General features: G+C 42.3%; 1 protein-coding gene across 3 annotated transcripts in view; it reads right to left on the minus strand.

The window, feature by feature from the left end:
* Positions 1 to 13,810: 13,810 nt before the first annotated feature.
* Positions 13,811 to 24,625, minus strand: part of CNTNAP2 (contactin associated protein like 2) — a 1,021,862-nt gene continuing 1,011,047 nt past the window's right edge. For 2 of the 3 annotated variants that reach the window (XM_030970935.1, XM_030970936.1), the window contains one exon: positions 24,193 to 24,444. In XM_030970935.1, coding sequence (XP_030826795.1) covers positions 24,245 to 24,444 — 200 coding nt within the window. In that variant the 3' untranslated portion in view covers positions 24,193 to 24,244. Of the gene's footprint in view, positions 24,445 to 24,625 lie in introns of all 3 variants that reach the window. The other variant, XM_030970934.1, reaches the window with a different exon arrangement.

The raw sequence follows: 24,625 nt of genomic DNA on the forward strand, positions 1-24,625 counted from the left end.
ATGCTACCTGTAATGCAACCTGTAAGTTCAGGATGACTGTAAAGCTTTGATACACTCTAAAATTATTAAATTATCATAGTTATGAAATTATTACAATGCTTTTTGTGGAGGCTGGTGTATATTTACCTTCTGCATATGTAAGAATGTGTTTTTATTAACTCTCAGTCCTGTATACTTAGGCAAGGACGCTGAACTCTGACTGCGTTCTTATCATGCTTTTTTGTTGTTAATAGCCATGCTCCAGACCAAAATAAGCCCTCAGCTACACCCAAACACCTTTGCTCTCTGTGTTAGCTTTGCACACACCCTGGCTGAACCTGCACTTGGGCAATTGCTTGCAATTTTCCTGAGGAGCTGCAGGAGAAAGTTAGTGCCCAGCTTAACTTTGCCATTGAAAGCAAATGTGTGATTTAGGTGTGATTTACATGCTCCAGAAGCAGAACAGTTGCTGAAAATTTTTGTCCTGTTATTTTACATGGTTGAACACAGGATAAATCCACAGTTCTGGACAAATTTTGGCATTGCCATAATCAATTCTCACTGCTCTGCTTACGTAAATCAGTCATCACAACCAGTTCAACAAGTCCCTTGAGACATCCCTTTACATATGGAAGCGAGAGTCTGTTGGTGCATTTCCACATCAATTAAATAATGCTCTGGTCAGTGTCTCAGCTCACCTGCCATGCTCTCACCTACCATGACTGCCTTGCTCTGCCACCTTGCCCAGGGTGCAATCTTGAAAACAAGATTCATCTGAAGATGAACTCAGACTGCACTTTGGTTGTACTGTGCAAGCCAAGAACATAAAATGCAATGGCTCATTTCCATAGCCATCAGAGCAATTGCTGCTTGCTGGTTAATTTTGTCCAGGTTTCTCTGATTGCTGGAGAGAAAAGATAATAAGTATTAATAAGTGCTTGGTGACCTGCTTGGTGAGACAAATTTGAAACTACAACTTCCTTGTGCTGGAGATGAGAGCATGGTGGAGTAGGGGATGAAGCAGAGCTGCAAATATTTGATATCACTCCTTTCTGCAAGAAAAGGTGATGGTTGGAGAGGATAAGCTGAATTTGATAGTTCATTAAAACTTCCTAATATAGAAGTGTTTTAGAAGGCCTAGGGGAAAAAAAATAGATAAGGAAAGTCAAGGAAATGGGCTTGGGCATATGCTGGGCCTGACTGTGGCCGATGCTTTGGATGTGACGAGTCATCAGCACATGCATCAATCATTTGTAGAAATCTGCTCAAGGTTCCAAATATTTAATGTCATGCTGTGGATATCACCCAGGCTGGGGACAGCTGTGTCAGGACAGCCCAGGAGTTCAGGGCAGGTAACTTCATAACTCCATGCAAAACATCACGTGGATGTGCCCAATAACTTGATTGCTGCTGGTAACCAGTTTATCTGTGTTAATGGCTGCTCGAGGTATGTCTGCACGTACTGCCCTGAAGGTAACTAGGAGAATAAGAAGGACAAAGGTAGGAAGAGGAGAGCTGGAAGTAGCAGAAAATCCACTGGGGATTTTTAAAAAAATGGATTTATGTTTTCAGAGACCTTTGTTGATGATATGACAGGCTATTTCCCACTGAAGTGTTGCTATTTGATCCTGCCCACTTGATGGAAACATTTTTGTTTCCTGTAGGCCCCCAAAAGACTTAAGTCTTCATATTCCACTTGCACTTATTTATATCAACTGCCTTGGACATTTTTTCTTTTCATTTACTTTACTTCTCGTTTGGTTCTCCAGTGTCGCTGTTGAGTAAGAGATGACACAGACTCACCAAAGGGCTGGTTTGCACAGCATCTCTGCTTTGCTTTGAATGCCCCTTTTTATACATTGTACTGATACAGATAGACCTGATTGGTCAATTGATCAATACATTTCACCTGATTGGCTAATTAACAAAATGCCTTTCTTAGAAACAATCTTTGAGAAAAACAAGAAAACAGAGTAGGAAAACAACACCTACAGGTTGTTTATAATAATAACCTATCATTGTTTATCTTCAACTCCTAAAGTCTCACAAACCAATTCTGGAAAAACTTACCTAGTTTTCTTGCTCTCTGACCAGGTCGTCACATCCACACTCTAGAGCAATAGAACTCATCTCCCTAAGGTTTAACAAAACATAACTCCTTAGTGTCTCAGAAAAAATCTAAATGGCAATTGCAGGAAAGCATTATAGAACAGCAACTCAGATTGTGTTTTATGTTCCTGTTTATGTTACTATTTTCAGTGGGGCAGAGGATTTCTGAAGACACCTAATCTGTGTATTCGTCTCCATGGCCCATTAGGGCAAGTCAAGGAAGAGTCAGCCATACCACTGATTATTGGTCTGAGGAACTCAGAGACAACCGACCCTATAACTAAGGATGTCCTTCTGAGCCAAAACAAGCAAGTAAAGCTTTCATCCCCTCAGGATAGCTGAAATTAATCAAAAGGTGCATGTTGTGACAAGCACCCAGCCGCTCAATCAATGTGTGCACAGGATAGTGGATGAGGGTTCATTAGTAATTTGTAGATGGTTCAGAGAATGGCTTACTTCCTTGGGAGGTCCCTCTTCTTCTTCCCCACCATTGCAGGCTTCCATCTTCAACTCAGACACCAAATACTCTTGGGACAGGAAAAATAACATGGTGGCAATTTCATCCATAGGTGCTTGCGACCTCTGGCCCACTCTGTGCTTCTTCAAATGGTGCATACAAAATGCCAGATGATCCCCTCAGAAGATACCACCTGAGGGACACAGGATTTCTCTCCCCATCCAGGCTGGTTTTCCTCCTGTTGTAGCCAGCTTCTACCAGTGGTAGAGCTTCACTGTCAAGCCTGTAAAGAATTCACTGCTTAGGCTGCCACTTTCTTTCCCATCACTTGTGTGCCAATGTACCATAACCAAGAAAGCAGCACTTGGAGCTGCAGGGGGTATTTGCTGGAATGAATCATCATGTGGTAGTTCTGGGGGAACCATTTCCACCTTTTCAAATTGTGAGTCTTGTGGGGGCAAGTAGAAAAAACCAAACCCCAAACAACCTGCTAATGTAAGTTTCCATATACTTCTGTGTGTGCAAATACCAAGTGTTTGTAAACTGACAGCTTCTGAAAAGTTCTTGTGGCTTTAAGACAAGATGAATTTTCTGCCTTCATGGTTTTAATGAGGAAGGGAAAAAATACTTTCTCCCTACTATAAAAATCTTAAATCCCACTTAGATTTCAGAGCTGAATGCAGTTTGCTGTGTTTTATCATGCCTTATCAATTATTTTGATGAAAAGTTTTCTTTCCCCACAAGAGGCAATGTAATCTGCTGCTTGGATGCCCTGGCACTTGTCTCACCAGCCCTGCAGGTGTTGTGGGAGGAGGTCAGCTTCCCCTTGGTGGGGACAAGCTGTGCTTGGTGCTTCCACATGCTCCTGGCAGAAAAGCAGTTGTGGTTTGACAGAAAGGGCCTATGGGCCTTGTGCTCCTCCCCAGCACCAACAACCAGCCTGACACACCAGGCACATGTGGTGGCAAGGGACTGCAAAGAGATGTGCAGGTCTGGAAAGAGAGGTGAAACATGGGGATATTCAGCTCAGAAAGTGGGTCCTTCATTTTTCCCCCCATAAATAAGGCCTCTGCATATATGACTGCAGCATCAGAAGTCTGGTTCTCTGGCTGCTGCTCCTGTCTTGTCAAGCTTTTCACTGCTGTTCACTTTTCACAGCCTGTACAGAAACATCTGACTACGAAATCTGTGACTAAGACCTTATTTTTTGGGTACACAGTGCCATCTAGCCCCTGACTAAATAAGTTAGAGAAGGATTTTCAGAGTTCCTGAAATGCTGTTCATTTTACAGGGAAAGCTGCAGGAACAGCTTCTGTTCAGACCAACATTCAAGCCTTGCTGCACTTTTCTCCTGTCCATAAGCCATCTACATCCCATCATCTGCTGGCTTGGCTTCTACTTCTTGTAGGTTACCTGCAGAAAGCTAAAATTCTCTTATCTCTATAGCTGGTATGTCACTTCAGCTAGTGGCACACACTTGACCAAAACCAACCACTTCACCTGCTTGGATGCCCCTTCCTACCTGACTTTACATCCACCCCTTTTAATCCTCCTCCCAGGACTGTTACCAGCCTGTTCTGAAGGGTTAGCTGGCATGCTCTGGTGGCTGGCCAGACAGCAGTTGTAATCAGCAAACAGCTTGAAGCCTGTTACATCTCTCAAAAAAGATAGTCCATGTCATCTCAGCATGCAGCAGATAATCATCAGGGTGACAGCCTGTGGCCTTGCCATGGTGTGGAGCTGAATAGATGTGCTGGCAACTGAAGAAAGAAACCAGCAGAGGAAGGCAGAAGAGGGTCTTGCCACTTGCTGCCACCCCTCCTGTGCCTTCCTGCAGCAGCCCAGGAAAGCCTGCCACTCAGCAGGGATGCTCCTACTATGGCCAATGCCTTGGGCACCTTCCCCACAGCACTCTGCTTCTCTGCTGGAGTCCATGAGGGAGAAGCTCCCTTTCCCAGTGGAGCAGCCATGACTGTTGCAAAATCTAGGAGGCCTGCCCTGCTAAACACCTAAAGAAATTTTTATTACCATGACACTGAACCTGGTGAGGATTTTTTATGCCTGAGCAGATGTCAGTGGACTTTTGTTACATTTTTCTTCCAGAGATTTTCAGTGACAAAAGCTCAAAACATTTAATGGAAACCAAACTTTGTCAAGAAAATGCTGTTTTGAATGAAGCTGGTTTGCTTGGAAAATATTTTGAATGCCAAATTCTGCCTAACTGAGAAAGTTTCCTTTCTACCATTCTTTGATAATGAATGTAGTTAGCATTAGTATCTGATATCAACTATTAACTCCTGGATTAACATTTATTGAGGTAAATGGGGCAGTTCACACATCTCATCTAAATCAGGATGTGTGAAAAAATCAGGCTGGCTCTGGCTACAAGCTAATCATGCTAGTGAGTGCTGGTGCTGGTCAGCAGCTGCACTGAGGTGCTGCTTCCTACACTCCATCCAGTTCCCCAGCCAGACACTCCTTGCCTGGGAGAGCAGCTTTGCTACACAAGAGCCTCTTGGTCACATGTGATGTCTTCATTATCCCTCAAGTCAATAAACTTTGATCTGGATACTCATTAGGTTTTTAGGAGTTGATACAACTAAGGGTAGCAGAGATGCTGATGTGTTTCCTAAATGGAGCAACCCTGTTGCACATGCAACATATCTGGGCCTGAATGGACCAGTTCTCCTCCGGGAATGAATATGCTATCCAGATTACAGTACTATGTTCTTTGGGCTGGCAGGATGAGATCAATTGGTTATTTATGTTCTACAATATCATGGGAAAAAAGGAAAACAGCTGGATCTGAGTATCAGTGTTTCAAAAATCATATTTTAGGAACTCTAAGATAATAAATCTGGACGCATCATGATTCAATAACAGCATGTGATGTTTCCAATATGACTGGCATTTAGTTATTTTTTCAACAATTGCTTATGTGAGAGCAACTATATGAAATCTACATTTAATACACAATGATCCAAGCTTTCCAGTTAGGGAGATAAAGGATATTTTAAGATCCTACTTTTTGTATTTTCCTCAGGCAACATACAAAGATTTGCTTCTCTTTACTGGAGGTGTTTGGCAGTAACACTCTCCTTATATGTCAGTGTGGCATATTTCACACAGGTAGCTCGTGATCTTGTAGCTGCAACAGCTGCAACAAGAAATGTGTAACAACTACTAAAAGTACTCCAGGTCAAGCAAAAAGTCGCTCAGTGCCCTAGTCTGTAAAAAAGCCCAGTCCACAGAAAGGCATTTAGTGGTGCTTTAACATATGAACAGATATTACACAAGATGGATTTATACAGGTTTCTATTTGTTATTTGCAGACAGGCAGCACCAACCTTAGTGCAGCACCCTGGAAACCCCAGCAGGTTTTTCTTCCAGCCGAGAAGGGAAGAGGTGTAATGATACAGTGACAAGCTTCAGAACTGTGAGTGACTGGGGAAGAGTAATGGGGGCATAGAGGCAATTTATGATCTTTATGCTTGGCTGCAACCTGCTATTTGAGCAGCGTGCCAAACAGCAATCCTGAAGCCTTCCCTTTCACATCTGTGCTTTCAGACAGCCAATGTCTTGAAAGCTGTAGGTGTACCATCACACAAAGCACATCAATGCCAGTTTAAACTTGCCTTGAGATGATAAACTGGAAAGTAACCTGAGAACAAAAGAAAAAAATTGGTTTCAATGTTGTTGACAGGAGAGCTGTGGCACTGCTGGCAGTGCTGGCCCCTGTAGCAGATCTCCCAGATTTGGGTTAGTCACAAGAAGGATCTAAAATAGTCTGAGATGCCTGAAGTCTTCATGTCATAAAGCCATCTTTGTGCAGGAAGCCGTATCCAGCACCCAAATTTGCTGTGCTTACACATGCAACTTGTTCTTGTGAGCAGTAGATGGCACTCTTTGGATTAAATTGCTCTAAGAAATTTTTATATTAATAAAAACAGGCACATGTACACTCACACACAGACAGAGAGAGAGATATTTGGTTCTCAGAAAAATAGATACAACAAAAATCTGTTTATCTGAAATTTTACTTTAGGCACCATTAAAAAAAGCCCAAACAAAGTGAGAAAGAACAAAGTCTAATCTAGTTGCAAGGATTTTGCCGTTGCACTGCGTGATTTCCAATGTTCCCATCTCTCTTTTTAACTCCTTAGTGTAAACAGACACCTTCTCTTTCCATCTTGCCTTCCAATTACACCTTTCAAGGCTGCTAAATTACCTGCACAGATGAACATCCAGTGCCAACATGAGAACCAGCCTTGCTTACAGCTTTTCCCCAATTCCAGTATAATAATGGGATGGGATGATAAATTTTCTCCTACTCTTTTTAAAAGTGGGAAGGCGCAAACTCACAAAGGGATGCCTACATAAAGCCTGTCCTGCTTGGCCTCTGCTTTCCCATCTCCTATTTTATCTTCCTTTTCTGGACTCTCCAATGGGCTACATGGAGGCCCTGCTGTTTTGATAAGGTCCAGGGAAACTCCAAACTTCAGCCCTTGCTCTCTGTGCTCATAGAGGAACACTGTGCTTGTTAGAATTCACAGGAAAGTAAATTGAGAATTGAGTATCGCTTTTGCCTGGCTTTATTTGTTTTTTGCTGTATTGTTTTGCTGTTTTTTTTTTTTTTAATTTCATTTTTGTTCCCGAAATTCTCTTTTAAGGAGCTTTTCCGAATTCACAGCAGAATTCCACCTGTGGAGCCTTATGACTCTGCTGAGGTCGTTGACATGATGAGATATGCAACTGATGCACTGTAATTCCTGTAAATCCAAAGAGCAGATGGCCAGCCCAGTTAATTTGTTTCTGTAGTAGAAATTTCTGTGGATTTCTCTAGGAATTGCTGTGCAGTAATACAGCAATGAATATTTGTGTGACAGGGCTAAGGAAAACCCTAATCTGACACTACAGCAAATCCTTTATGCACATCAGCCTGTGCTGGGGATAGCAGGGTGCCAGTCACACTGTGTCTGTGCTGGGGAGGCAAAGTTTGTCATGGCAGCTCATAGAATAACTAACTTGGCATCTTGTTTCACTCACACCTACACCAGGTCACAAACACTCTGATTCAGGTGCTCCATTGTGCAGCAGGAAATATTTTGGAAGAAAATGATTCATGGTGTTTCTTTAGAAGCAGAATCTCTTTGAGGCTCTGCTGGCAGTTTTAAACCACAGTTCTGTCACGTGAATTTATAGAGAGGTAAAACCATTGAAAAGATAAGCTGGCCAATATGTTTTATATACAAGGTTTTACCCCTTTTCTCCTTACCCACCCTTGTAAGAGATGGGAAGAAAGGACTTTGTCCTAAATCATGGCCCGTCAGTCAGTGCATAAAAGATAATACTCAGATGCTGTTAGCATATTAACTTATGATGGTTGTTTTGTTACTGGAAGCTTTTAAAATACTTTCAATTCAGACTATTTTAAAACAGCTTTAATTATTTTTATCCCCCAATTCTTCAGATTCCAGTAATAAAATGGAATTCCTCACAGAAGTCCAAAATGCCATTGGTGTTCCACCATAAATCTCAAGGGCATCCTCTGCAGCAAATGGAAGTATTAATGGAAGAAGTGTGATGTAGAGAACAAGCTGGTAATGTTTACTGAGGCTGAGTCCCTTGTGACAATACCAATCATTAGCACTAGAAATCCTACCATTTGGAGGATATGAGGTGTCCAGTGGCGCCCAAAGTCTCCTAAACTGACTCCAGATATTTTGGCAGTCCTGTCTTGTCTTCCCTGCCCTTTTTCAAACCTTTCTCATCTCTTGTTGTGTCATGCTGAATGCTCCTCCTGAAACTGAAAAACACTTTACACTGCCATCCACAGCAATCTCTTCACCCAGGAAAATGGCTGCCATTGTGTTTTCCCATCCTTGATGCCCTAAAAAATGAAATTATACTAACAACTTGGGCTCACCTTGCCTTCCATCCTTGTCTCCCTCTGACCACGAACTGCTGGCTGCACTGCCTGTGATAAGTGCTACTCTTCTATCCTCTGTGCTGCCTTCCCTTCTTTCCCCAGATGTCATTAATCACATTTGTGACAGGCCACTATAAGACTTTCCCCCATTCTTTTAGCTCAAGTTCCTACCTGTGTCTCCTTGGTGTACCCAGCACTGAGTTGACCTAAAAGCAGTTCAGGTCTGTAGAAAAGAAGGAAGATATAATGGTCCTTCACAGACTTTTCCCTCCTCTAACCCTTTTCCCTTGGGTAATTCAGTCCCTGCTGTGACACTGTGAGTGAGTTGTGATTGCACGCTTCATCCCAAAATCAATTGTACAAGTAGCAGGAGAGGAAAAAAAGGAAAAAAAAAGTCAATGCAATTTATTGCAATTTATTGCAATGCATCAGAGTAATTCTTCTTTCTGTCAGCATGAAAGAGTCCTTGTGGACTTCACAAATGAGAGAAAAGTGGGAAGGTGAAAAGAGGGCAGTCTAGAAATTTGTTCTGGACTAAGGAAAACACCTTGCTAGGTCTGAAAGCCCTAACACTGGTCAAAGAAGCCATTGCCCTTCTGCATGGTGCAGCGGCCTGGGCTGGTGCCTTGTTAACCATCCTTTAAACAGCTCTGGCCTTGGCTGCTCTGGGAGTAGATGCAATTGCACCCTCAGCTCAGAGACCTTGGCACAGAGTCAAAGGTCTTTGATTTTAGCCCTTGGATTTTGCCTTTGATTTTAGCCCTTGGAAAAAACAATTACCAACTTTACCTCAGCTCACAGAGGTGTGTTTGCAGCTGCTGAAGTTCATTCACTGCCAAGTGAGTCGTGGGAAGCCGGCAGCCAAAACCTCCATCCTATTCCCAAAGGTAATACTGCTGTATGGGAAAGCCATCCCAGCCTAGGGAGCAAGGGGCTGAGTTAGAATTGGCATCAACTGAGCAGAGAAAAATGCATTTTTGCATATCAACAATATCACTGCCCATCTTCAAACACTTCTTCTGGGTGGCAGGAAGTGTCAGCAAGGTTTTGACTTATTTGCTTCCATTCTGTTGTCTACCTGCAGGCACAGTCTCATTTCAAGTTGCCGTGTGATGAGGTCTCTGGTGTCGAGATGACCCCGAGGTGTCAGAAAGTCTCTTTTTCCCAGCCCCGAGACCAAAGAAGAAGACAGGATTCCTCAGCTCTGGTTCTCAAGGTTGTTTATTTTCTCTTATCTAATGCATTGTCTTTCTGACCCACTGAGGTCTGTCTAGCAGGTTGGGTTGAGGCACACTGACTGCCTTGGGGCGGTGTTATCTTTTTATACTAGAAACTACATGTACTTTATTTACAATAATTTTCCAATACCTATCACCTATGTTAGACAGTTTGTCCCTACTCTAAACCTATCCAAAGATGCCACCATCACAGCAGAAAATGGAGGACAAGAAGGAGAAGGAGAAAGACTGGACACGCCCAGATTCCTCCATCTTGCCTCCTGAAACCCCATTCTAAAACCCCCAAAATTCTACTTTTTCACCCTGTGATAAATTAACTATTATTCTACTCAAACTCTTGTGGCTTGTAAATCTTCATACAAAGTTGGTAGTTTTTTCCAAGGGCTAAAATCAAAGGCACAGGTGTCTTTGACTCTGTGCCAAGGTCTCTGAGCCCCCTGTCAGGGTCCCGAGTCCTCCAGGGCAGCCAGAGGGATGTCCTGGGTTCCGACAGCCGTGATGCTCCTGCTGTGGTGGGGACTGACTATGTGCCTGCTGGTAACTCTCAGTGCACCCTGCTCCCCACATCCAGGTTCCTAGGACGTGGCACACAGGTTCACCTCCTTCACAGCTCCCTGCATGCAGAGGTCAGAACAGCTTCCACACAGCCCAGTGCCTGGCATGAAGACTGGTGGCTGGAACAGGTTACGCGACTGACCACGGCAGTGTGAGACCTGCAGGAAGTTTCTTACAGCAGATCACAGGAGTGTGTCTTAATCTGAGAAATGTTTGACCAGGGACTGCCATTTCCCTCTCTTTCAGAAAAAAAAAAAAAGCAGAAACCAAACCAAACTACACCCTCGCAAAACAAACAAACAAACAAACAAACCAAAAAAAACCAAAAACAAAACCAAAAAAAACCCCACTACAGCTTGAATCCCTGACTTTCTTTAAGTCTTCTTTCAGCACAGTAGAAAGTATTCCACCCAAATCCCTTACACACAAAAGTAGCACTTTCACTTTACTTCTTATCCAGCTAAATGTACAGGCATCTGCAAATGGAGAAAAGGGGGTAGTGGTGAGCTGCCTACAACGTCCCATCATGAAACAAATGAAGGATTTGGAGATTAACAGGCTTACCCAGCACAATGCTGCAGAGGGATATCCTGTCTCATTGATTTCTGAGGCTTCGTGTTTGATAGGATTTAAAATGCTTCTTTGCTATATTCCCTATAAATCAAATCAAGCAGCTAAATCCCTTGGTTCTACCCTTCCCTTCACTGTATCCTGCTAAGATATTTCGCAGTTTGAACCTGCTGTATCTATGCAGTTCTTTGCCTCATCTTAGTGATCAAACCATTAGTAAAGAGGGTGTGGGAACCCTTTTTTTCCAGCTAGTGAAGATTTCCTTCCTAACACTCCTGGAATAAAAACCAAGCTGACCTCCCTAGAGGAGCAGGCACTCCAATGATGCATTTTCAGCATTGATAAACTTCATGCCTGTTGGAAGAAAGAGGAGTAGCTGAAACTCTTTCAGGATCTTCAGGGTTTCCAACTGTGTCCTCTAAAGACAGAAGATGAGGTGCATTGTTCACAGTTTGGGGAGAAGCAGTGCTCAATCAGCTGTGTGCTTGAGGATACGAATGAAATGGAGGATACTATGAAATGTAGAGGTACAAAACACTGGGAGAGGCGTGAGGGAGTGGCACAAAGGCTGGTGGGAGAAACAAAGCTGTCAGAGTTGCTCTTTTCCTCTCCTCCTGGGGCTTTTGACTCCAGAATCCCCCACAGGGCACTGCCGCACTTAGAGATTCAGACAAGATTGGTAATCAAGATGAGGTAAACCCCTCCTCTGGGAAGAGACTGCTGAAGAAATGCATCATGAAACATCACAGATGTAATCCATGAGAATGGAGAGGTTTGGAGAGGTCAAGTGCCTCTGGCTTTTCTTGGTTTACATGGGATCAGGACCCTGGGGTAGCAGTGCCTACAGCTCTTCCTGGATGTGAATGTACCAAAGGTGCTTTTCCATCACATAGGTTTAATCCAAAACCAACCTAGCACAAGGGAACTTCTGAAAACAAAGAAAAGCAAGACAAAACAACCTCTCAGCTTTGATGGCTGATTCAGAGGAGAAATAAAGCAGGTCTTTCCCTTGTCTGCATTGCCTTCCTAGGCCAGCCCCTTTCTTTCACCCTTGCTCTCAGTTCAATGACTTTCCAGGCCCTCCTGGGCTGCAGCAAAATTAACAAAGGCTCTGTCAGGGCTCTAGGAAAAATCTTTCTTTCTGCCATCCCTGAAGCTTGTTGTCTTGCTCTCCCTCCAGCAAGCCTTCCAGCTTCAGTCTGTCCCTGCTTTGAACTCCTTGGATAGGTCACCTCACACAGGTCCCCCTGCCCCTCTTCCCCAAAAGCTGCTGCTGCTGCTGCTCAGGCTGGAGCTGGCAGGGTCAGGCAGCCTGCGGCCATGCTGCTGGGGCCTGTCTTTGAACAGGGAGGGAGAAAAAGCAGAATGTCTGTCTGCCTGCCTCTCATGCAAGGAACATGACTCTCCATGAACAGTGATAGATGAGGAAGTCACAGAAAAAAATAATTCTCTAGAGCAGGATCAAGCTACAAATCTTGTTAGGTGGTGATGGGAAGTATCAGTCAGAAGTCAAATCGCACAGGGCTGCAGATTTATCTGGGTATCAAGGCTGTGCAGTCTGTCCTCAGTGTAGCATTACAAAATGCAGTGATCTTTGTGGGCACGTGCAGGGATATAATTGGAACTGTGCAGAACACAAATTAGATTGGAGAGATTTCTTTTGCATCTCTGCTTTAAGTCATGGTGAGGTTGTTTCATTAGCAAGCAGACATAAAGAAAAACTCCCCTTCTTGCTCAGTTGCTGGTGGGTTTTTAAAATTAAATAGCACAGCAATTCACAGTTTTGAAAGGACTAGAGCTGTGAGGAGATCTCACTTGTTATGCACAAGCACATGGCAAGTAGATTTGAAATAAATGATTACACATTTAAAAACACCTCTGGCCCCAAAAGTCCTTTTGCTGCCCATGGTTGGCAGCTGAGAGGCTCTTCTGAGGAAGTAGAGCTTTGTGATGTGGACTTGCTGTTATTGTTGTCCCCAGACATCTGCTTTTGGGCATGACAAAACCAGGCCATGAGATGAGGCACACCTTTGATCTGACCTACCCTGGGCTGCATCCCTCAGAGGCTGAAGGGACCTCCTGAGATTCCACTGGCAAACCAGAGGGTTGTCAGAGATGAGAATCCCTCTGCCCTCCAATCTCCAGGCAGACCTTCTTTCTCTTGCTGAATTTCAGGGAAGGGCTCACATGGTGGCCTGAGGGAGGAAGAGCTGCCTGCAATTGGGAGCCAGCTGAGGAAACCCAAAAACGTTGCACAGAGAGGCAGCAGGCCATTGCACCATGAGTATAACAACAGTGTGGCTTTCTGCTCTGTGGGAAGCACTGGCATGTCTTCAGTGCTCACAGCTGGGCTGCACACAGAGGGAGAACTGGCAGGAGAAGCAGGAGTAGCAGCCCATTGTGTGCCAGCAAGCTGTTGCTGGTCTGCAGGGGGCCAGGGCAGGAGGATGATTGCAGGGAGAACAGGCTCTAGGATGTCTGTCCCCCTAATGAGCAGCTCCATGGGCAACAGTAGTCACTGTTCAGTGACCACGTGTCCCCAGCCTGTGGTGCACCAGCTCTTGCTCTGAAGGGACCTAAAGCTTCCTCAGATCTTTCCCCTATTAAATAATCAATATTTGCATGTGCATTGGTCTGAATTCTTTCTACTGATGTTATGAAAACATCTGTAAAAAATCTCAAGCCAGACAGTAGTGTGACCAACCACTTTTGTTTCCAAAAGAAACTGGGTCCAAATTATTCAGAAGATTCACCCGTTCCCTCCATGGAGTCACTCTACACAGAAATCTGAAGAGCCCTCTGCACTTTATCTCAGGCCCTTCTACACAGTCTGTAAAGGTTGTTTTTTTGGGTTTTTTTGGTTTTTTTTTCATTTTGTTTTGTTTTGGTTTTTTTTTTTTTTTTTTGTGTTAAATGAAGATGTCAAATATTCCAAAGGAACCACACATGCAGACACACACAAAAAACCACTCCTCATCTGGCAAGGCTCTTTTAATGTTGTACTTTTACCAAACCACGGTACATACTTCAAATAAGGCCTAACAGATTATACTCTTTATAAATTTACAAACAGTTTATTCTCCTTAAAGAGATCATATTACTTTTATCAGTCTTGTGTATTTCAATGAATTATATGTTTATTCAAGCATAACATAGCAAATGTAGCCATAAATCTTTTAGACTAAGTGTCTATAACAGAGGAATCTCAGATACACTATACTTTCAGATTAGGATGTTTTTTAATATACACATTTTTGTTTAGTTAGGGTAACCATCATCTCCTGGTTATGCGTCCCATGGGAAAATTGTGCTCAAGAAAGAAACCTGTGGACTAGAGTAACTGCAAACAGAGAAGGTCTTGGTTCACCTGACAGGAAATTAGGCCAGCTTTGTAGGCACATAACCCTGGGATTGGCTTTCCACCTAGTTTGGAGGGAAGGGGTGAGAGGCTGCTTTTGCTCTCCTAATAGCTAATGGCCCTGGTCTTTTCCTGGGTACAGACTGCTCCACAGCAGCAGGAACTAGATCAGTAAGAAAGGACAACTGCATTTCCATCCCTAAGCAACAACCCAGGTTATTGAGAGCTGGCTGGCTTGTAGAGATTAATTACTCAGATGTGGCATTACTACAAACAGTAGTAAAAAAAAAAAAAAAAAAAAAGAAAGAAAGAAAAAGGGAGTGAAAGAAGAAAGCAAGTAAAATGACCTGCTGCTGTAGCAATTTTCACAATCTTTTGCTACTGCTATGTATATGAATCTAATTCTGAACCATCATTCTTGTCCTAGTCTCTGCTGATCCCTTTTCTGCTCACAAGGCTATACCCATAAAACAGCAACTAGCTGTTGCTAGTTTTCTATCTTGTGAAGCAAAGCCAGCAGAGTACCTCACTACACTGTGAAACCCCCAATAGACTGCTAAAGAAACTGTGCTTTGAGGACCTCACACTGAGCAACATCAGAGGCTGTGCAAGGCAGGTGTTTCTGATGTGTTTTATGGCACCAATGGCTTCAAACCTTCTCTCAAAGACTGAGAAATAGGTTCCTGCTTGAGCCCAATATATCCCTGCCAGAGAACCAGTGAGGAAAGAAAAAAAAACCAACACTGAGACAAAACCCAAATCCAAACCATGCAAATTATAGTTGAATAATAAAAACCAAAATCCCAGCCCGTACCCAAAGTGTCCCTTGCAACAGAGACAGCTGATTGCTTTCTAAACTGCAGAACCAGCCATTTCTGTAGCTCCTAAATAACAAGTTTGGCAATAGTTACCATGCACAAAGTAAAGGCCACTTATAAAACATCTCCATAAAAATATCTATTTATCTCTATATCTCTATTTATATATGTCAGTAAGAAGCATCAGACTGAGCACAGCCCAAGCACTCCATGATGGCGGGGAAATCTATTTAATCTCCATGAAATTAAGCACTCTTAGTTAGGATTGGCATCCACATGTAGGATTAAGTCAGTACAGGTAAATTCCATCAGGCTTCTCTTAATTAGCACTAGTCAAACGGGGTAGCAGAATTGCTGGGGAGCTGAAGCCTCTCAGGAATATTGTGCCAAATCATGCTGTTGTGTCAGAGAACTCCCTGGACTCTGGCTGCTCAACGTGTGAGTCAGCTCATTAGGACTGAAGATAATTTATGTGATACCTGCCCAGCCAGCCCACTGGTGAGTCTTGATCCATTGAAGAGCAGAGGGAAAGTTCCCCTTTGCTCATGTATGACTGAGACTGACCATGCAAAGCAGATCTGTGGAAGGGCAGTTCTCTGTGTTTCAGAGTTAATAGCAACCAAGTGATGCCTTAGCCTTCTTTATTCAAGTGACTCTGATCCCTTCTCTTAGAAGTTGGAGCTTCAAAAGATCAGATACAATGCAGGAGTAACAATAGGGTGAGTGTAGTATCTCAGGTGTTCCACATACAGAAGCACTTTTTCCCTCTCAGAGATGCTGATCCAATGAAAATAAAATTATTTAATAACCAGTGTTGAGGGTTTTCTTGGATGTGTTCATAACAGAAACCTGTAGGAGTGCTGACTTGTTGGCCCTGTTGAGCTGGACCTTTAACACTCCAAGAGACTAAAATCACTAGAAGCTTTTATAATGTAATTTTTTGGTGTCCTACTTTGGAGATTACCAGCAGCCTTGTATAGCTGCTATAAAAGCACAAGGGAAGTTGATGGCTGAGAGCTCAATCTGACATCTTGTGGCCCTAAGAAAAATAGATGCTAGCTTTTGCCAGGCATTAATTTCATTATTGATATCTCTTGGGAAAATTTGAACCAAGCAATAGAAAGTAACCATGCTGAATGGAATGAAGTGCAGCTGCCTAATTTCCAGACTCCCTCTGCCAGGCAATGCTGTGATTTTGGAACAGATACAAACAAGTTATAAAATAATGCTGCAGATGGCAGAAACCAAACTTGCACTTTCAGTCACTGAGTACCATGAACAGATAAAAGCCTACTGCAAATATAAAAGATGACAGGAATGGAGTGGCCATAACCCGTCCACTACAATGATTACATTTTAGGATGGTGAAAGGCTTCACCTTGGTCAATGTAGCAAGCATGACTGGGAAGGAGTTTAAAGGTGGCAGTAAAAGGTAGTAAATTTGTCAGTGAGAGGGAGCGCTTCTAAAGTAGAGAAAGAGATGTGAAAAAACCCAGAACTGTCAGCAATTTTCTTTCCTTGGAGTAATGGGTAGAGGGGTTTGGAAAAAAGGAAAGTAATGGGTAGAGGGGTTTGGAAAAAAAGAAATATTAGCTGTCTACAGAGATCTTACTCCTTACTCTTACCAGGAACCATGCAGTGAAAGGGACTTTACACTGTGCTTCAGAGTGTGCAGCAAAGGCTTGTTACCTTGCTCTGTTGTAGCAGTTTATGCTCCAGGAATAAAGGTCTCATTAGCGCAAGAGAAAAACTCTGCAGACAGACCTTGATTTTACAACAGAAATAACTTACAGCTAGCTGCTGATACTGTGTCCAGTGTTTTATGATGGCAAACCATAGATCTACTTCTAAACGTTTGCCCAAAGGAGTTTTTCAAGACAAAGCAGTGCAGGGCTATTTGTTCGACTTGTGAAGGATTTATTGCCCGTGGCAAGGTCAGACTCCTGCAGTGATTCACACACTGTAAGCACGAGAATGTGCACTTTAGAGAGCAAACATTAGCATACAGGGGATGGCTCCCTTGTCTTTATTCAGCCAAGTTTATCTTCCATACTTCCACACAGACTTGGCTAGTTGCTCCACTGCTAACCAAAGCCATGATGAAATGAAGGAGAGCTATTAGGCCGGGAATGCCCCAAATGAAGCCTGCTTCCACCTGACCTAAATCATCTAAATTTACTGTTTTCTGGCTGATTCAAGAGTTTGTTGCCTTGCTCCAGTGACTCTATCTGCCTTAAATAGCCTGTTGATAGCCCAGTACCCTGGAAATGGAGTCAATGGGGAAAAAAAGCATTATGACTGGACAGGGTGCTAGATTATCTCATCTAGGTTCCCTTTCCCACAAAATGTTGGACCAGAAGGTGTTTTGTGGTCCCTTTCAATTTGTGATGTTCAGTAAGATGGGGAAAAGGTGACAAAAGGCAGGGACAGGCAGCAACACATCTGAGACTTGTCTTCTAAGCAGGTAGAAGAGTTTGGGTCTTGTGACTCTGTACTCTCATCAGCAGCCTAGGGCAGCTTGTTTAAGCTTTACATCTTCAGCTGTACTCTTGCAACAGCCTATTTCAAAGCATATGAAAGACAGGAGCTCAGATATTTTGGCCAAAAAGGCAATGAACATGTGGCAATATATAACTGGCAGCAGCATTGTACCTACCCCAAGCTACTTACTGGAAGGCAAGAAACTCTTTCTGGTACAGCTTCTTTTTCTGCATGCTAAACATTCTCTGAAGTAGTTTCAGCTCTGTGAATTCCAGTTATTTACCCACCTTTTCAATAAATTAGAATTTCTTAGAGCAGCCTTGTGCTAGAATTCAGAATGCTAGTTGTTGAATATCATCAGTATAAATACCTCTGCATTATAACAATTAATATGGTGATAGTACATCTCTGACCCTTGAAGACAGCAGAATTAAAGCTATGGAATCTGAGGAAATAACAATTTGCCCTTCCTTAATAGGCTATTACATATCAAGTGAGAACATTAATCTATGGCAAAACTAAGGATACACACTTTTATGTTTGTTGTTTAATCCAGATGGTCTTAAGCAAAACAACAGCAGTGGGAGTACAAATAGACATTATTGGAAGCTGCTGAATCACAGAAGAAGCAGGATGTACTTAATTTGTTATTTGCTTATATGTATATTTCCCGAATATTATCTTACCCCTGAAGTGGTTCTAGTTGTGCTTAAATAATTGCTCAACTTTGCTCACATGATATTTTGAAAATAGAAGATTAGTGAAAAGAAATACTTTTCTGTGAAAGAACCTGTTGATACCAAAATTGTTTTTACAGTAAGTGACTTTTTAAAAAAGACTTATTATATAAAAAAGCCACAAATTGGCTGCTTTTCTTCCTGATTCTTAAGTTGTTGGCATAATAAGGGTTTTGAGCATAGTGCCTCAAGAAAAATCTGCTTAGATGTGAAAGTGAGTTAAAAGAACTGTGTTACAGATTGCTAAATAACTGTTTTTCCATTATCAGGTCCAAATCTTGTCTCATTTGAGGCACCATATGTGCCTGCTACTGTAGGGCACAGCCTGAGTTTATCTTAAAAATCACACTTAATTTCAAGAGCGAGTGATTTTGCTAGCACTGCAGACTCATGGATTTGGAGCAAGTTTGGTATCTTATTCACCCACATCATGGCAGCAAGTGCCCAAGTGGTGCAGACACTGTATCCTGAACAGCCTTAGGTTTTGGAGGTGCAGGTGCACACCCACATGGCTGTGGTGAGACATGTGGCAGCAGAAGGGAGCAAAGACTCTTTGTGTCACAATGTTCAAGTATCAGTCAGGCTTTACACTTGAACCTTCACTCCCATCTCTTGGTCCTAGAGCTTTTCTATAGAAATGAGAAATATTCCTGCATAAAGTGTGCCTCTCCTTCTGCGGGTTTCAACAGTCAGCACAAAAGAATGGTCAGAATGTGGTCTGACCACATTCTAAACACAGTATCCCACCAGGACTTTGCCAGTGCTATATTCCACAAAGGAAGTTAAGGTCTTGGATGGATCCAGGGATTTGGTAGGTGGTTAAGGCAATGCATGCTGTAGACAGACCAACAGTGCCTCTGACTCAGGTGGTTGCTGCACTGATGCTTCTTTGCCTAGGTTTCACACTCTCCCATTCAAGTGCATTTAACACAGTTCTTTTATAAAATGCTTCGTGTCATAAAAATATTTTAAAGCCTGATAAAGTAGTTTATTAAAAGGAACAGACACAAGTCTGTTGAGCTGGGCATACATTGTTCTTGACGGTTTCAATAAAAGGCTCTCATTCATGAAGGAAAAGACAGAGTTATGATAGAAAAGGAAGGCAAACAACCCACACTCAGTCATTTGTCGTATGTAACCCTTGTTAGGCTGGCAATGCCACAGAATCTGCAGTAACAAATTTGTTTGAAAGCAAACTGCTTGCTGCTATCTGCAAAGTGATCAGAAAGGGAAAAAGCAGAAAGGCAGTCATTAAATTTCTATCCAAACCCTGCTCTCAGACCGTCTACCCACCTCAACATGTACAGATGTACACTTTGTAACAGGTAACACTGATGCAAGAGGAACATACTTGCACTTCAATAAATCTTCCCTGGTTTTAGGACCCTCTCTTCTTATCTATAACTGCATTCTGAAGTTTTTTACCTTCTTTTCATGTACAAGGGGTCTTTTCTTAAGAGGCCTTTCTGACTTCTGTCCTTTCCAAATTGATTTCCTGGTACTAGAGATGTTAAAAATACAGGCAACAATAAGAATATACAAAGCATGATTAAACAGCTGTCATGGTGATTAAAACTATTTCAAATGTATATTTCTCCTTTTTTTTCCCTCCTCTTTATTTACCAATCTGGTTTCTAATAGAACTTTAGTTAAAAGGAAAGACATTTACAGAAGATATTTCTGCATACAAACACTGCCCTTCATTCATTCTAATTTGCATGCTGTTGCTGTTACCAGGCAAGATTTCTGTTTAATTTTTCTAGGATGGATAATGACATCTGATCACCAGAATTTAGGTTCTGCTTTTCAAGAATGACACCCTTTCAGGATTACCATGCTTGATGGAATGTAAAATCATTCATGGGATAAACCATATTGAAAGCTATTGCTTGTCAAACTTAGCTTCGCATTTCAAAAGATACCCTGGAAATTAGACGCATCTGCTATTAAAGGACATTGTTTTAATTAAATGAATTCTTACCAGTATAATAAACTTGTACATATACACCACTGCTTTGGCAGTCTTACTAAAATATTTGTGACGCCCATCCTCTCACAGATGTCATGCTGCCTAGAGCATGACCTTAAAATGCTGCTGTAGCTTTGAAGTGGTAACTGCTAGAAGAGATATAAAAGGAAAGGTAAAGTTTAAGACACAAATAGTACAAAGCGGAAATGCTCCAGTACGTGTTAAAGATACATATTCCTATTTCATACATCTGAGTTTTCAATCAGTAAATATGGAATAAGCAGTGTGTGAAACAGCTGATTCAAAATCGCCAGACTGGACTGCGGATTTTCCTTGAGACTGGGTTGACATCAAAATAAGTTTTCCATTGTTTTGGCTCCTTGGAGCTCCATGTCTCATTACCTGGTGGTCTGCAAGTCTTGTGAATGAGAATCCAAAATATTGCTTACATTATTTCACTAACACTGGGAACCCTGATCTCCAGTCCAGTCTTGCTCTCCTCACTGCTGGTGGCACTTTTGCCGTTGTTTTCCGTGGTGTCAGGAATGACCCTTTAGAAACACAACTGGGACACTTTGGTTCCCAAACCAGTACAAGAAGCTACATTTCTCTGCACAGTTCAAATAGGTGAAACAGCTACAAAACACATGATAAAAGACTGATTATTTTAATATTCTTTGGGGAAAGTACAGAGTTTTACAAAAGCAGGATCCACTCTCCCCTCAAACAGATTTTCCCTCATACCTGTTGAACAACATGGATTTTTGGCACAAGTAAGAGTGGGTGAAATAAACTATGGATGTTGTTTCAGCCTTCAATGATAGGCTTGCAGTGGAAGAAATTCTCAGAATAGATACAGTGCTAGCAAAATACACAGGCTACATCTCCTGCTTCACTGCTCCTACTTCACTGCCAGCATGCTGAATGACCAGGGCCTATAATTAAACATACACCATTCTCAGAAATGAAATACAAAGCAGAAAGGCAGGAATTCAGCCAAAGTCACCAAAGCCCTCTACAGAGACAGCTGCTTGTTGATAATATCATGTCTAAGGTCCAATTTAAGGAGAATCAAGAATTCTAATATTTAAAGGTTTCTAGGTTATGAAAGTGACTGTATTTTAACACAGCACTAATGTATTTTACAGAAAAAGGTCCATGGTGTCTAGTAAATAGAGAGGTGCAGATGACCTTGACTTGATTTCAGAAATTTAAGCTGTTTTTCAAACTTAAGACACTAATTCATAACTATTGTTTATGCAATGGTCAAAGGTTATTTCCCAGAAGTTCTCACTTAATCTCCCTGGGTTATGGGAGATTAGCTGGTAATTTTTTAGAAAATCAGTGAATAGATATGACAGGCCTCACTACCATAACCAGAGACAACTGTCTCTTGCTTTGCCAAGAATTTGGTTAGACATGGAGACCAAGCCATCTTTCCCTTCTAATGCCATGCTGAGGCTTTTGGCCTCAGCACTATTTGCACTATGGCTGTTAAATTTGTCTCTCCCACATAAAGTAGCAGAAGACTCTAGTCTCTCAGGATACAGAAGTCTGATCTTCCTCACAGACATTAAATTCAGATTAAGAGTGGTTTTTTCCGCAAATCAAATGCCAATCTATGCAAATGATGCTCTGTTCGCTTCTCTTGGTAGCTTGAAGTTGCAGGCAAGGATGTTTTTCAGAGTGGACTAAAATACCATTGAAATAAAATGAAACATAAAATCATAGAGAAAAGATAATGCCTTTTCAACCTTACAGAGACATCTGGGATTTCTAGGTAGTTTGCTGAGTGGTGGTACACGGTAGATCCATCCCCTGCTGATATTCCCCAAGGTGAGAAGACTCATTTTGCACCCATGATTAAACCCAGGACTCATCTGCTTGATTACAGACAAGAGAGGCAGAGATTAATACTGGAGGCAAGGCAAAAGACTGCAGAGCACAAGAGTAACAGAGGTAATTTTTATGCCTACCTGAACCTCTCTGCCTTGTATGTTACCTGAGAAACAGTAATTGCTTTTAAAACTGGCAACTTTTTTGTACGCTAATTTCAAATCCATAAATAGAAGAAATTAATGGGCTTGATTTGCTTGGATATCTATGTTCAATGATAATGTTCCTCCAAAACAGGACTTTAGGCTACCATCCTTAAAACCCAAATGACCTTGCCTGACTTTCTGACAAATTGTGCTTATCAATGTCTTGTCTGGTAAGACTCCAATATTTTCTTTTCCCTATATGTTTTTTTTTCCATTTTTAAAGTGTCAATTAGAATAATGAAAGTTGCAACAAAAGAGAGAATGAAATCAAAAATGCCAGCACTGCTCAGTGTAGTAGATTGCATGTTTGGGTGAAAAATAAATCTTTCGTGTGCAGAAAAAGGAATTAAATCTGTGCATACTAAACCAAGAAATATTAAAGACAAAGCAAATCTAGGACTGTCAGAAGAATAAATACTTTTAAAGGGAAATTCCTGGTATTGATTCTGTTCTTTCAGCACATGGCAAAGCACTGCAGTATATTCATTACTTCATTCTGTTCCACTGCAAGACCTGTCCACTAAGGCCTTAAATTCCTATCAGTTCAGACCACAGGAGAATCATGCTTCTCTATAGAGGGCAAGCTAAAGCTTTGTTAAATTATTGCCACTAAAGAATATTAAGTCTTCAGGCTGCCGCTTTGTCTTTCCTGCCAGCTGCCTGCCTGCTGCTCAGGTGACACCTAGGACTTTCCTGATTTGAGAGGAAAAATGGGATGCAATGCTGTACTTGGCATTGGCCTTGCTATTCTTAAAAATGCCTTACAAAGACAGTAAAATAGTTGGGGTAAATCTCTGTATTGAAAAGTAACTCTCCCCTGTGTGCTCTGTGTTCCTCACGTGCTCAGGAGGCAGAGTTTTCAAGCTTCCTTTGCCGCACCTTCCTGGCTGTGCAAACACTGCCAGCGGAGGCTTTCCTTGCAAAGGGAGTGAAACAAGGGATTTAAGGAATAAATTGCTACTCTCAAGTTGAAAAAAAAGGATGTGAAGTCCCTGGGTTCAAATGCACTGAGTAAAGCTGTACTAATACTTCTATGACAGCCTATTAAGAAGAAACAGAAGCAAACAAAGTCTGGCTCTAATTCCCTACTACAATGTACAGAATATGCCAATATGCCACAGGCAGAGCTGAGTTTAACTTGGCATGTGCCTCAGGTGGTGACCTGGTGCCATGGACAAAGACACAGGAACTGACTAGGTCTACAGACTCACACAGCATCATCCTCCCTCAAAGACCAACAAAATAATACAAAAAACCTTTAAAGCCTCCTGTGCTTTATGATAATCCTCTTTAGTAATAGTAGTCATAATAACAGTATTTTTACATTGCTGATGAGAATTGCACACAATCAGTGAAGTGCCTGGGTCAAGAAGATGGGTCCTGCCAGGGCTGACATGGGCGGATGAGATGTTGAGAAACTGGTGAATAAGATTTGCATGAGTCCTCACCCCCTATCCCACCCCCCTGAATCAATGTCACCCAAATAAACGGTGATGTGGTCACAAAGGTGTGGGGCTGAGGGTGGGGAAGTGGCCAGCCAGGAGGGAACACAACGTCAGGATGAAAGGGCTGCCACTTGCTCTCAGGACAGAGCTATCCACATTTTAAACAGCTTTTAAAAATATAAAAAACCAGCCCTGTTTCTTGTCACAGGTATCCAGAACATCTCTAAATACACACAGAAATAGACAGGTATTACTGAAAATTGTAACCAGTGCTGAAGCTGCAAAACTGCTCTTTGTTGTAGTTGTTGGGATACAGAAGGGGCAATTTGCTGTAAATAAATGTTAAAAAGTATTTTTTCTTAAATGCTTGAGATATTCTTTTTTTTTCTCCAGTCTCAGTGGTATTTTCCTGTCACTTGCTCCTCCAGTTGTGCTGATCTTTTTATCCTATGTGTGCTCAAGTGTCTGACACAGAGTGTTCTCTCTCCACTTCAAGAGTCACCCCAGTCCCACCCTGGCCCAGCTCACATCCCACCCCAGGCCCCATCCCCGTGGGCTTAGATAAGCCATTCCTTCTTGCTCTCGTCGATGGTCTCCGTGAAGTTGGGGTCGTTGTTCATGATGGCGGCGTCGGCGCTCTCGGCTGACTCTGCCCCTTTGGCCTCGTTGGTGTGGTAGGTTCCCTTGTGGCGGAACATGTAGCGGATCAGGAACACCAGGGTGCACAGGATGGTGAAGATCACCACCGCGATGACGCCTGCGCACAGGAGGGAAGAAAAGATGCCCCCAGTGAGACCAGCTGTGGGCTTTAACACAAAGAAAGGACCCTAAAACTCCTCTGAGCTGAACTGAAGCTACTCGGGCACGTGGGCATCACCACAGTTGCCTGGTTTCCACTACTCTAATATTTATATATGGTTTCCACTATATACAAAATG

Source organism: Camarhynchus parvulus, chromosome 2 (assembly GCF_901933205.1).
Source record: "Camarhynchus parvulus chromosome 2, STF_HiC, whole genome shotgun sequence".
Taxonomy (NCBI): Eukaryota; Metazoa; Chordata; class Aves; order Passeriformes; family Thraupidae; genus Camarhynchus; species Camarhynchus parvulus.